We start from the raw sequence: 15189 nt of genomic DNA, 5'->3' as shown, positions 1-15189 counted from the left end.
CAGCCGCTGTGGTGTCTTGTATTCTGAATTTCCTCGGATATACACTATGATGTACCGAGTCGACGTCGACATGTGACTGGAAGAACTAATTTCAATAAATTGATATTTTAACGTCCCCGACATATGTTGAGTTGATGGCCACAGAAAGCGGTATATTCTTCAAATGTTATAGGATTTTAAATAAATTCTTTTCCAAGAAATATTAAAGTAACAGAACGGCTCATAAGGAGCACGGTTAGTGCCCGTCGGCTATCCATTAAAAAAGACATTTCCTCTGAGGACTACATAAATGTTATATTATATGAGGAACTCCTTTTAATCCTTTTAATATCAGAAATAACTGTTAATGATCCTAGATTTTCCAATAACACATGTTTTGTATACAATCTTCATCTCCTGCATTCATTTAATATCAATTGCGTAGTACTTGTGTGTATCGTAATATAACCTCCTTTATCTTATGTACTTCTGCAAACATTATGTTAGTTGTTTAAATAAGAAATAGAATAAGTGAATTTTGGCCTTAAAGTGAATGTGATAATCTTGGCAGTGGTCCAATGTTTTATATACTTTATCTTATAAATTTCGGAGTAATCAGCTTTCGTATTACACACAACTAAACAATCAACAACGCAGCGAATGTCAATCAATGTAAATGGAAGATAGTTTATATAAAAGAAGAAAATTGATCATACAGTTTTTTTTATTTGATAATCACAAACATGTCTTTTCTCGGTTACTTAAATGACGGTGTACATGCTCTAATTTAAATCTTACCTGCATAGTCGAAAGGAATATCAGTGGCGGATCCAGAAATTTTGAAAAGGGGGGCCCGATCAGTTTGAGGTCAGGGTAGGGGCCCACAGTCACACCAAAAAAACATTGATTTATCGAATATTGTGTATTTTTTGGGACTCAAAGGGGGGGGGGGCGGACCCCCTGGGCCCCCCTCTAAATCAATAAACCAATGCATATGATTATAACTTTATATTCACATGCACTTGTGAGTAATTCAACAAAAAATAAATAAAAGGAATATAGCTGAAAATAACAAACAGTAATCGATCTCAAAAAATCTACAAACAATTCAAAGCATCACGGACCATCAAATAACCAGAGATGGGATCAGTTGTCTAGATGGAGTAAGCATCCCCTGATGACCTGTCACACCCTCCGTGCGAAGCTGTATCGATAAGGTGTAATGATAAGGTTAAATTTAGTATAAAACTATAGCCAAACATTGGTACGAAATATTTCGGTAAAAATACAAAATAATCGAGAGATTTTGCTGGCTAACAATGTCATTTTATATTTTATGAAAAGTTGACTTTTAACGAGGTTACACGAATTTAGATTTCTGTAACATCAACTTACTAATCAGTATGCTGCCTCGGTGCATAAAAAATAATCGTTTTCAGAGCATGGTCTCACGTATCGAATTATTTTGGGGGAAAACAACATATTCAGGTGATAATGGAATATTACTGCGTAGATAAGGATGGAAAAGCTGAATTCACCTCGCTTGTCATTCAATACAATTGCAACATCCTGTTTCAAAATATCACTTAACAGCGGCACCGAAATATCATTGGTTAACAGCTTTTACATATTATGTAAATGTAGTTCTTCCATTTATGATATTAGATGTATTGATATGGGTAAAGCTCGGGATTTTATGTAAAAACTACGGCAAATTCTTTTATTTTTTTACCAAAGGTAACTTACATTTGCCTTCAGTGTACATGCCCATCGTCGGAAACCCAAGGTCGGTCTAGCTTCGAAGCGATGGTACATGCCAAGTCTAGGGAAAATCATCTGGCTAAGCATTAAATACAGGTATGTAGCAAATTTTATAAATGCTTTAATAAACTTCTCGCTCAAAATACTTGTATTATCTGAGTAAATGTTAGTTTTTAAATTAAATCCACTGTGGTAAAACACGTTTCAGTGTTTATAATTTGCATACTTTAACACATGCATGTTAAACACCATATTTTTTTTTTTACAGTATAGCATATAATATTATAATTTTATTGTTTTCTCATTAATTTTTATGACCCCCCTCCACTCCTCAGAAAGAAGTATGAAGTTTATTATAACGTCACACAATATTTCAACCTCCATCTACCTGATTCTACCAATCAGTTGAATCGTTTGAAATTTAAAATTGAAATCTTATTGATAATTCGTAACCTTTACTGTGTTAATTTTATTTAAAGGAGATGGGCGAACAAGACGCACAGAATGCCTCTACCTCCAGATACAGTGTATATAAAAATCATTTTCAATAATTTCAATTTGTGTGTGAATTTAGAATTTATAATGAAGTTCTCATTATTTAATTTCATGAAATCATTTTTATTTTGATTATCTGTGGAATTTTCAATAAAAATACAGGGTATTATTTTTTCATCAATGAGACTAAACGAACTTTTAAGTATTTCTCAGTGTGATGTGAAAGTTTTGTATTCAAAGTGTACATTTATTTTTAAGGTGTAGGGGTCTTTGTTCCGTGTTTTTGTAAAGAGAAAAATGTATATTTTTATGACCTTTGAGGCTTTATTTTCAATGCAAATGAAGAAAAAAAAAGCAAATTACAATCTATTGAAAAAAATTGTATTGTACAAGTATGTGAATTGTCCTCTTTAGTGTGTGTACTTTACTTCATAGGCAAATAATTACAATCTCTGTGATAAAGATTTAGGAGATTTCACGTGAAGCACATACCTGTATTATTACAGGGAATATGATAAAAGTTATAATGTTCACCTTCGTATTTGTTGCACTGTTAGTGTGCTTATCGCTGTTTTCTTTAATCGATAAAATTTGTTATAAATAGTTGCTTGGGAAGAGTAAACTTTTGTTTTTACTATGCTCCGCACAATATATTACAATGCAATCCCTCGTTTCAAGAAGAAGAAATCAGAAGAAACACCACACTCCGAACGGCTGTGTGTATGGTTAAAACCTTGCATGACGACAGAAAAACGTACCACTCATCACTGAATTTAAATACATTTCCATATTCTGAGTCACTGTCGTGAATAAATGCCAGAAAGCACAATGAAAATCAGCTTTATCACTCAAAGAGCAAGAGCTAATTTTAATTGATCTTGAAAAATACTACATTTTACATCCCGATGGAATATCTGTTGCCGTTGAATATTTTGAAACCGCTCGTAATACAGGTACATGTATACATATGGAGTAAATGTACAACAGAGTGCATTTTCCATATCTGCGAACTTACAATTGCCTTGCTTGGTGTCTTTTTCTTAACTAGAAAAACCCACTCGAAATAAGGCGCAAAACCTCCATATGCAAGTACATTTATTGATTTTTTTTTAAAAATCTACATTTCAAAAAAAAAAAAAAAAAAAAAATTGAAAAAAATAAGAACCCTGAAACTAATATTCACTGGCTCACGAAGAAAAAACAACAATTATCATTTGACTTTTTTCTCAACCGATCCCAATGCTACTTACACACAACCGACACGGTTGAGAAGCGCGCACTAGTCATGAAGTCTGACGTGGATCCGCTCTGAGCGATTTCCAAACGCGCACTGCGAAATAATCAGGAAATCGTGGTCCTTTTATACTCCCGAAGTTGAAAGTTCGACAGGTGCATGTGATTTAGATTTTCATTGGCCAAAATAAAATATTGACGTGGCATGTCACGTGCTCCTTAGAAACGGAAATTCAAAAAACCAAATCACGTTCATAAATCTATATACCGTATGACTTCGGCTGGCACAACTCCTTGAAAAGTTGAAGGGTCGAACAATTAATACAATCTGTATATATTACAGTGTTCGATTTTATTTTAACCCAAATACATTACGTGTAAATTTGTCAAATATGTAGATTTTGTTTTAATCATTAGATTTTTCTGCGTTCAACGCGTGTTTACATAATGGGCGCGGCTTAAATTGTGGTTTAAAATACACCTTGATTAGCGGTGGAGATAACGACAAGTTCCTATTGCAGTCAGTAACTATCTGGGGCACGCCTAGCATAGATGACATGAATTATCGTGGGTGGTATCCTTACGATCAAAAGATATAGAACTATGAACAATCTTATAAGAAAAATGTATAACTCGGAAGATTAAAATGCACGATGGGGAAAGGCCGGGTTTGTGATAAAGGTCAAGAACAAGTGGAGAGGCTTATAAAAACAGAGTACAGACCACTCAGATTGTCTTTCGACGTCTTTGTTTAGATATTATAATATATTTATATATATAGTTATTATAATGTAATATATAATAATAATTTTAATTATAATAATATTATAACAATGTAAATGTAATTTGACTTTTTAACCATACACAGACTTAAGGACAGATGATACAAACAAAACATGGATGCCTGGATTGGTATATATTTTGTGGCATAATTTCATTGAAAATGATGCAAATGATATATTTCTAGAGTATAAAGAAATTGTAAACCTTCTATGATGTTCAAAAGTCTGCCTCTCTGAAACCATCCTTATTAATCTATATAAATATTTTTCACTTCAATTCCTATTTTTGTGAAAATTTGACTAAAATTTTAAAAACTACGCGATGAAACTTGTTCATTTTATTCATTAAAACGTGACTCAAGTCGTTATTTTCAAATTATTTGACAAAAGTTTGTTTGTATCATCTGTCCTTAAGTGTAGTCATGGGCATCGGTTTTGCAATAAACCTTTATTAAACGATGTCTCTTTGGATTCATTACTACCTTATGTAAATCAACAGTTAGGTCTGCAGAACGCACCAAACTTTATTCTGTCCTTTGAAATTTTTACACAGTCTTCTTGAAAAAGTCGAGTAAAGCTCATGTTTTTTATTCCTCGACACCAGAATAAAGGCTCGGATATGTGATTATGGATATTGCAAATCATAGGCTTTTTTGAAACCCCCAAGTTTTACTGAAGAAAATGCAGCTAAACAATCCGTCTTTTCCTTAAACTTTAATATGCCAATAAAGGAATCGACGCGGTTAATAATATTAATATTCAGAATCACTAAAGGGCCGAGTCTTGTATTCCAACATATTACAAGTTGAAGACTACACCTTATATTTCCTACAAATATACATCGACTATTGCTGCCAAACTTTAAAAAAAAATTACAAGAAAACTTTGCAGGATTTGGCCGGATATTGAATATCTGAAACATAATCCTCCATCATGTTCATGTTAGTAGTATAAGGAGCCCCGCTAGGACCGCATTCTGATTGGCTGAGAGAAATCACGTGATCAGTTTTGATTGGTTGAGGGGATAGGTGGGTCAACTGAGTGCAGTCCTAACCCTAACCCCTCTAACCCTAGCCCTAACTAACCCTAACTAACCCTAACCCCCTAACCCTAACTAACCCTAGCCCTAACTAACCCTAACTAACCCTCACCCCCTAGCCCTAACTAGCCCTAATTAACCCTAACCCCCTACCCCTAACCCTAAATACGGGGTTGTTTACACTATGTTTACATTGGTACGTTGGTACTACGTTTTGTTTATGCTAACTGCACAGGTAAATGCGCCGTGTGCAAAACATTTCAAGAATGTCATTATGACGTCACGCATTCATTCACAGTCTAGACAGTCTAGCCTAACCAGTTCAAACTGGATTTATTGAAAACAAGAACCCAGATTTTGATTTTTTTTCAATTTTTATTCAGAATGAAAAATACCTTTTAATTTCCACTGTATCGGCATAAGGGACATTTCTGGTAAGAAGTCTCAAAGAGTTTCTTCACACATTCCTCACAGCAGGGATATTGGTGACATTGTCCGCATTTCCATTTTCCTTGAGTCTTTTCCTGGTAACACATCATACATTCTTTCAACGGTCTGTTCCTGGTTATTTTCATCCATCGGGGAGGCGGAATGTTCTCAATTCCCTTCTTCCAGATGAAATATTTCAGGCACCAGCTACACCCACAAGTCTTCATACTAGGCCCATCATCCTCAATCCAGTGTGGAAATGCCATTTCACAATGCTCGCAAATCGGATAGACTCTTAAATTGACTTTAAAATTTCCGGGGCAGGGGTTATACACTGTGAATTCTTTATAATTCCTGGTGCTCTGATCACAGTAATGACAAACATGATTTTCTACATCATTCCAATACTCCCATCTCCACAGGAAAGGCATGATGGAAATAATGAGCGCAGGGTACTCCTAGCTCTGGTTTATATACTATAGGATTATTTTAGGGCCGTGTGCAAAAATACGTTTTACCTGCGTTTTCTTATATATACCTGTTTGCATCCTCTATAAAGTGCCGTGTGCAAAAACATAAGGGTCGTGTGCAAAAGAAATATACCTTTTACCTACGTTTTCTTATATTTACCTGTTTGCATCCTCTATAAAGTGCCGTGTGCAAAAAAACTGAGGGTCGTGTGCAAAAGAAATATACCTTTTACCTGTGTTTCCTTATATACCTGTTTGCATCATCTATAAAGTGCCGTGTGCAAAAAGTACGATAAAACTTACCTATGCATTGTGACGTCATTCACTGTATAAATACAATGTGATTATGACGTCACACTTTTTCATTTACAGTCTAGACAGCCTAGTCTAGCCAGCCTAACCGGTTTGAACTGATTTTTTTTTTTTTTACAGGAAGACAATAACAAATAACACACAATACAAAAAAAAAACATGTGTGTGTTATGTCTGTCAAGTTATAACACCAGGTCACTTTTTTTAAAAAACTTAGAATTTCTTTTTAAATTTTTTAAACTTTTTTTTTTTTTTTAAACTTATAAATTTTTTTTAACTTTTTTAAAATAACTTTAAATTTTTTTTTCTTATTAATTTTTTTTTTTTGGTAAACTCCCTTATAGTTTTTAAGAAATAAAATAAAAAAAAAAATCATGTAATACTACATCAGTGTTATGTTATTGTATGACTTCATCTTTTATACAGTCGGGTTCGGGGTTTCGGGCGGCCATGGCGAATTTCGGCAGGATTTTACCCCAGTGAAAAAGGCTTGTAATCCACAGTGTAGGTCGTTTAAAGTTGTTTCACATTGTTTATGATTGTGATTATGTTATCGCTCACCTATATGTTTAATGTCAGCTATGCTAAATAACCCATTTCTGTGTAATTTGAGAGAATGTTTTGACATGTGGTTAAAGTATGGCGTGCTATTCATGTTATCATTTAAAGTCGATCCTAAATAAATCTGTCTTAAAAAAAGGTTAATTGTGTATCACTGAATTGTATGATTTTTTCAGGATCAGCTGAGATGTTTTTCACTGGATTATTTAATTGATAGACTTATTGGGCATACATTTGGATATCTCTGGTAAGTTTGTCTTGTTTTTTAATTGTTTACATTTCCTATGAAGGTCATCTTTGCATTTAAACATGATTATATGGTTAATTTAATTACTGTGTAATACTTATGTGATCTGTTGTCTCTAACTTACATTCATATAAGCACACCCTTATTTAACCTAAAATATATTAACACATGATTAAGGGATCTTCAGAATATTAATAAGTCCTTTTGTATAAATTATATGATTTAATTTCATAATTCATTATGTATGTTACCCATGGCCATGGAATTCAGACTTACTAAATGGTGATCAAAGAGATATTAATTAGGAATGTAATAAGAGAAAAGGAGGAATTTACAAAAGATTAATCCTAAGTTATTTACTTTTTGTTTTGATTCTAAATATGTGGGATATATGGCATACATATATTTTCATTTTCACTTTTGTTTCTTAGTAATGAGCTTTTCAAAAAATTAAGGACTACATGTTGTACTGTGATGATGCTAAAAAAAAGATGTATTTTTCTGTATGCAGTACTGACAGATATTAAACAAAATTGAATCTGCTGTTAATAAAAAAATCTTTTAGTGTCTAAATAATTAATTTGATAATCATTTTATTTGTGATATCAATACAGTAATTGTGCTTTTTTTATTATCTAAAGATAACATGATGAACTTTTCTCATCTGGAGTTAATGTTAAAAACAATTTGTTTTGAGATTAAAAACAAACATTTTCATGAACTTTTTTGGCATTGTACATGTTTGTTCAATTTTTAAACATGCATTGTTTCACACAGTACTCTGTCATATTAACAAAATGGTTTTATTTTCTATACAGTCATCAACATAGAAGATATGTATTGTTCCTAACCATCTATAATCAATTCTCTATGAAGTTCAGACTGTCTGCTCTTCCTTTGGAAATACACAGTTAGTCAACCAACATAGAAACACACAAACTTGAAGGTAAAGTTTCAATGAGATACAATTGTAATATATATTTATTTATTATTTTATTTTTTTTTTTTTACATATGCATGTTTATATTTTTGAATTGATATGTAAATGATATATTTAAATAAACAGGGCTTGGTGGTCATGGTCATTTTTAAACTATATTGATCTCCTTTAGAAGAAGAAGAAGAAAAGGCATAAAAATGCATGATCAATTTTTGAAACTAAAATGTATGAAAGTTTTCTTTGCCAAATGATAGTTAACAGCTGAAGATAGCATATCTATAGAATAAGTTAAATATGGCTAATTTGTAACCCCCCCCCCAGCTTCCTTAATATCATAGTTGGTAAAGATAGCAAGTTTTGACTCCAATTGCTGATGAATTCTGAATTTCCCATTTAATATTAACATTATATCACAGGGAAAGAATACTATAATGTAGCACATCAGGATGACCAGAAAAGAAATCTTAATGACCCTCTTAACTATGTATAAAGACTGTAACCTTATAACTGATGTAAGATAATCTGATTGTGTGGAATTAAAATTCCCTGGTGTTTCTACTACCCAAGATCTTCTTATGAGTGCATGGGACTGTTGTAAACCTTCTCCTGTTTATAAAAAAATATACCTTGGAGCATGACACTTTATTCATAAAAGGTACTTTCAATATCATTTCTATGAGTTTTTGTTCTTTCTTTTTAATAATCTAGTGTTATATCTCATTTAAACCCATTAATATGTATGCTTCCAAAATCTTAGATCTGTCTGTATAGTTTTTTCAGCTCTTTGAACACAAATACCCTGATTCAATCTTTTGAGGTAAACATGATAGAGACATCATAGATGATTATCAGAGTGTGTATCACAATCTTAACCATAAGGTCAATTTAAATGGTCTAAGGCACAACAAATGAAAGTGAAAACTTTTTTTTTTTATTATAATACATAATTTTGTAATAAACAAATACTGGAAAAGTTACTCTCATAATAAGCCTTAATGTCCTCCAAGAGTTCAGTTTGGACTTCCTCCATTAATCCTTGTATCTTCTCCAATGGTTTTGTGGGCTAAAATTCATGTGTCTTTAACAACATTTTTTTTTCTGACAACTGTTTTCTCTTATTATCTATAAACTTGACTTCTTCTCTAGTCAAAGGTCTTTCAGGGTAATCCAAGTAATTCTTACCCTCTTTTGGTAATAAATGGTTATATTCCTCATTGGCTTCTTCTGCAATCAAGGGTCTTTCTATGTAATCTCTGACAACATTAGGATCACCCTTCTTTGGACTTAATTGGCTATATTCTTGTTGAGAAATGATCTCAATAGTGCCATCTTTTTTTTTAATTTTATTTGGTATACCTCTGTCTACATCTTTCTCTAAAAGAACTCTCTCTCCAAACTGAATTTTACTCATTCCTTTACTCTTTTTTTTTTTACTGGAGGTGTTACCCATGGTTAATATGGAAATTCAAATTCTGATGTTACACCTTGTATTTATACCCTTTTTTGTCTATATTTAGAATTCCATCAAGCTTATATAACAATTTTTTTTTTCAACTAAGACATTATTTTTTTCTATTTTCCAGGATTCTCTAGTGAGGGCTTATGGAAATGATCTATATCTACTCTCAGAATGGTGAAAGACTATCAGATTAAGCAAAGACTAACAGAATATCCTCTCTTGGAACACTGAAACAAGAAAAACAAACAGGATGGGGGGATTTAAGAAGAACATAGATAAATATGATTTCCAACCAATTTAAGTACGATCATAGACTGTGGTTTACAGGATGACAAAGAAAGGACCCAGGATTGTATCTCTTACTGTCAGACACTGAGTATGGATAAGATGTAGCTATTTATCAGACTGAGATCTAGTCAAATCAAGTATTGAAAATATGATTTCTGATAGCATAAGCTCTTTAAAAACTAATTCTCACGGACCTCAAAGTATCTGAATGTGACTTTTATTTTGACCAATTCATATTGATGACTGTTGTTATGTATGGGAATTACACATTTAAACCTTTTATTTTTCATCTTATTTCTATAACCCCCTAGAAATTACACAGATATTCAGATGCTGGATTTAATGTTATTATTTAACTTTCCTGGAATTGTAAATATATTTTGTTTGTGTATGTATCATGTTTAATTTTGAATTTAAAATTGGTCTCAATAAGACCCCCAATAAAGATGCAAGTGTCCCATAATCTGTGGTTTAATAATATCTTGAATATCTTTATCATACCATATTCATCATACTAATTACATATAGAATGGTTGTAGGAATACACTTTGTTGTTTAGCACACTTTGTCAAGGTCAAAGCATAAGATTATTGAGATGACTTCTTTGACAATAATTTGTAACTTACAAACTTCACATCATAAGTACACAGATGAAGAATCAATAAGATATTTCTATAGATTTTTGGATCATTTACTCCTGGGTAAAAGTTAGTTACTAACTGAGATTACTGATTTGAGTCCTGTAATGCAATAACTTAAACATTGTGTGATAACTTATAGACTTTATAAAAATTAGGTGCAAATTCTTAGGAAAGGATTGAAATGTTAATCAAATGTACAATGTTCAAGGGTGTTTATATGACTATTACTATGTAATACCTTAGAATTCTGTAAAAATTTTATTATCACTGCGTAGATAAAGACTGGTTGGAATAATATATGTTTTCAAATAAGGTTTAGGGAAAAAAGTCAAGAATGTGGATATGACTTTTATTCAAATGGTGCATTACAGTAACTCTGGTGATTTACATACCTTCAGTCATAAATACATGTAGATAGGTATTTGGAAGACTCCTTTAGATTTTGAAATTTTTAATTCAAAAGTATAGAATTTAAGTTTGAAAGATTAAATGGCAGCATATCATTTGCTTGTGAATTAAAAAATAAATCCAAACATATACATCTTTGGATGATAATTGTAGCATTTTATCAATTCCTGGACTTCGGTCTTGATATCATCCTTTAATGTCCTTAAAATTTTAATGACTGTCTTTTAGTTTTAGTTGAATTAGTTTCTTTTCTACATGTGAAAATTACATCATCCAAAGAAGTTCTTCATCTGCATGTTATATGAAGAAGACAATTTTCATTACAGTGAAAGAGATTGTTTTGTTAAACATATTGCATTGATGCACAAATATACTTTTAGATTTTTAATAGCTAGGGTTCATTTTTGTTACATGGAATGATAAGTTCTGTTGATTTCAATTTTTTGTGAACAAAGACATACTAGTAGAAAAAAAAATGTACATGATGTGTTAGAAAAGCATGTGTAAACCTGATGACTTTATATTTGCTGATTAATTCAATTATGAGTTTCATCTTTGTTTCAATGTAAACATTTCTAAGTAGGGCACACATCAGAAACTCTTAAAATTCTGACTATCAGGGTTTAACACAACAATTCCAAATGATTTTTGGACGCTTTTTATGTATCAAAAAGACAAAACAGAATATCTGTTCACAGATGTTCCAAAGGAAAACAACCACAAAGAAAAGATTTGTTATGTTCTTTATGTGATTCATGTAAAATGTATTTTAAAAGTGTAGCATAACATTCATCTTTTGCATAAATACTTTTTTTTTTTTTTTTTTTTGTGGAGAATTTTTCATAACTTTGAAAAAGTAGTCTTATTGTATATAGGGTTAGCTTAAAATCTTGAGGACTTTAAAGTTGTACATGATGTGTTACACATCTTGCATATTTTCCTTTCAGGGTATTCAGCATATATTGTGGTTTTGTCTTAAATTTGTTTGCTTATGTAATCAATAATTTGAGAATACTCAAATTAGAAAATGTATGAGAGAATAGGCAAGAAAATGAGGTTAAAAATGTTTTTACTACAAAGGGGTTAATCTATATATTTAATCTATAAGTACAATCAGTCTATACATTTAAGGTATTTCTGTATGAAATAAACTTACATTTGAGTATTTTAAGACAATTGTAAACATTAATTTAACCAGTTTTGAAAAAATGATTAGATTCACTGTCAGCATGTTATTTCTTGTAAAATAAAAAGAAAACAAACAATTTTATATGGAGTCAGTTTTTTTTTTAATGTAAATAAGAACCATTGGAAGTTGGGAATATTTCACAAAGTTGATTTGATTGAGCATAATTCTCACTAGGACAGTTAGAATATTATGATTTTACCCTTAAAGAAACCATTTCAAATTTCAATATACAAATCATGTTTAGTCATGTACAGTATATAGTTTACATTTGCCAAAAAGTAAATGGTATCTCTATTCAGGGTCAATCCAAAGGAATGAAAACAATGTTTTCTTTTTTATGTATCAAACTTAAAGGTTTTGTTACAATAATTTCACTGTGTTCATTTTCTGATTTCTTTCTATGTGTGGATAACCCTAACCTTGGCAATCAAAATACAGGAAATTAATCAATTATGTCAAATGATGAAGGTGCACACCAGAAAATTACATGAAGTGAACAGAGAATTCTGAGTTTCCCTCAAATATGTTCGCCAAGTGATGTAAATTTTTTAAAAAAAGAAAAGAAAAATGTGGATAATTTATCTTATGATTGAGACTTGTACATATTATGAAGCATGCGCACTTTGGTATTTAGAATGACATTACATTGATTGAATTATATGAACAGTTAATGCATACAGTCAAAAGGGAGGAAATATTTTACTTTATAGGCATAAAGTAACAAACACTTACCCAATTCATCAGAATTTTACTCTTTGAAGAAAAGGAACCTTACTTGCTTTGTTGAGTTGACATTCCTATTTTGTCTTTGGTAGGTAGACTAATGGTTTTCCTTGACTATAATGAGAACTTTTTATTTAAGAGTCCTAAGATTTCCTGATATTTTGGTTAAAATAATTAACTGCATGATATCAAATAATTTGTTCATACAAAGGAATAAAAGATTTTCCAGGTTTCTTCTTTAGTCAGATTAAATGCATGGTGTCCAACTAATATATCCAACATATAATACAAGATAATCATCCAAGTTACACAAAGGTAAATAAATGACCTTTTTAAGGTTTAAGTCAAAAGATCAAAGTGAGAAGGACATCTGGTATATTTAATAGCAAAATCATCAAACTTCATGGATAGGTTAATTAAACAAGCTTCATAAATTTTGATTTTCAGATCAAAGATCAGCACAATTTTTGCTATACCATTGTTGTCCATGAATATCTAAACAACTCTATTGATTTTTTTTTCAGGTTAAAGGTCATTGTGTTCTGTACTCTAACATTTACAAATAAACACTTACTACAGTAAAACTTCATTAATATAAGGATATCAGAGTGATTTGTTAATTTGTAAGAAATTAGTTATAAAATCTCCCACAATCTCTATAATATATATGTGAATGTGCTCCTTAATTTAAAAGAATTTTACATGCAAATCATATACTGACTTTCAATCCTTCAAAACACAATACAAATTGAATCTTGATATTAACACTTTTAGGTTTTCAGACTTTTAGGATTTCAATTTTAAAAACTTTCAGACTTTTAATCTTTAAATGTTTAAAACTTTCAATCTTGAGGACTGATATTTTTGATATTCATTTGGTATGCCATGTCTTTTATATCATTACCATTAATCCTTAGTAATTCAAACTTTTCATATATGTAATACCAGAGTGTGAAAGTAACAGTGTATGTGCAATCTTCTTACTGTTTATCTAAAATTACTGATTTTATTACAGTCAAATAAAATTTTGTGATGAATAATCTTTATCTTATCCTCTTTTCATATAAGATTTTTCAAAGATTATTCATCACAAAATTTTATTTGACTTAATAAAATCAGTAATTTTAGATAAACAGTAAGAAGATTGCACATACACTGTTACTTTCACACTCTGGTATTACATATATGAAAAGTTTGAATTACTAAGGATTAATGGTAATGATATAAAAGACATGGCATACCAAATGAATATCAAAAATTCTCAGTCCTCAAGATTGAAAGTTTTTAAAGATTAAAAGTCTGAAAGTTTTTAAAATTGAAATCCTAAAAGTCTGAAAACCTAAAAGTGTTAATATCAAGATTCAATTTGTATTGTGTTTTGAAGGATTGAAAGTCAGTATATGATTTGCATGTAAAATTCTTTTAAATTAAGGTGCACATTCACATGTATATTATAGAGATTGTGGGAGATTTTATAACTAATTTCTTACAAATTAACAAATCACTCTGATATCCTTATATTAATGAAGTTTTACTGTAGTAGGAACACAATGACCTTTAACCTGAAAAAAATCAATAGAGTTGTTTAGATATTCATGGACAACAATGGTATAGCAAAAATTGTGCTGATCTTTGATCTGAAAATCAAAATTTATGAAGCTTGTTTAATTAACCTATCCATGAAGTTTGATGATTTTGCTATTAAATATACCAGATGTCCTTCTCACTTTGATCTTTTGACTTAAACCTTAAAAAGGTCATTTATTTACCTTTGTGTAACTTGGATGATTATCTTGTATTATATGTTGGATATATTAGTTGGACACCATGCATTTAATTTGACTAAAGAAGAAACCTGGAAAATCTTTTATTCCTTTGTATGAACAAATTATTTGATATCATGCAGTTAATTATTTTAACCAAAATATCAGGACAATCTTAGGACTCTTAAATAAAAAGTTCTCATTATAGTCAAGGAAAACCATTAGTCTACCTACCAAAGACAAAATAGGAATGTCAACTCAACAAAGCAAGTAAGGTTCCTTTTCTTCAAAAAGTAAAATTCTGATGAATTGGGTAAGTGTTTGTTACTTTATGCCTATAAAGTAAAATATTTCCTCCCTTTTGACTGTATGCATTAACTGTTCATATAATTCAATCAATGTAATGTCATTCTAAATACCAAAGTGCGCATGCTTCATAATATGTACAAGTCTCAATCATAAGATGGATC

General features: G+C 30.9%; 1 protein-coding gene and 1 long non-coding RNA gene across 3 annotated transcripts; one reads left to right on the top strand and one right to left on the bottom strand.

Annotated features, from left to right (window-relative positions):
* Positions 1-6937: 6937 nt before the first annotated feature.
* Positions 6938-11862, top strand: LOC134266499 (uncharacterized). 2 transcript variants are annotated; one of them, XR_009991984.1, is made up of 4 exons: positions 6938-7004; positions 7238-7308; positions 8127-8254; positions 9832-11862. It is a non-coding gene; the product is annotated as an uncharacterized LOC134266499 (long non-coding RNA). The 2 variants fall into 2 exon arrangements; XR_009991985.1 differs by lacking the exons at positions 6938-7004; positions 7238-7308 and adding an exon at positions 7377-7590.
* Positions 8366-9782, bottom strand: LOC134266498 (uncharacterized). The gene is made up of 2 exons (XM_062748723.1): positions 9431-9782; positions 8366-9311 (listed from the first exon to the last, which is right to left on the bottom strand). The coding sequence occupies exons 1-2, from the start codon at positions 9696-9698 to the stop codon at positions 9259-9261; spliced, it is 321 nt and encodes a 106-aa protein (XP_062604707.1). The 5' UTR covers positions 9699-9782; the 3' UTR covers positions 8366-9258.
* Positions 11863-15189: the final 3327 nt, after the last annotated feature.

Source organism: Saccostrea cucullata, unplaced genomic scaffold, assembly GCF_032062105.1.
Source record: "Saccostrea cucullata isolate Sc308-1 unplaced genomic scaffold, CSIRO_AGI_Scuc_v1 ctg1349, whole genome shotgun sequence".
NCBI classification, from domain to species: domain Eukaryota; kingdom Metazoa; phylum Mollusca; class Bivalvia; order Ostreida; family Ostreidae; genus Saccostrea; species Saccostrea cuccullata.
This window is presented reverse-complemented; position numbering and strand designations above follow the sequence as displayed.

Coding starts and splice junctions, on each gene's coding strand:
- LOC134266498 (XM_062748723.1), bottom strand. CDS start 9,698: ATGGGTAACACCTCCAGTAAAAAAAAAAAGAGTAAAGGAATGAGTAAA. Junction 9,312..9,430: donor CCATTTATTACCAAAAGAGG/GTAAGAATTACT, acceptor CATGAATTTTAG/CCCACAAAACCATTGGAGAA.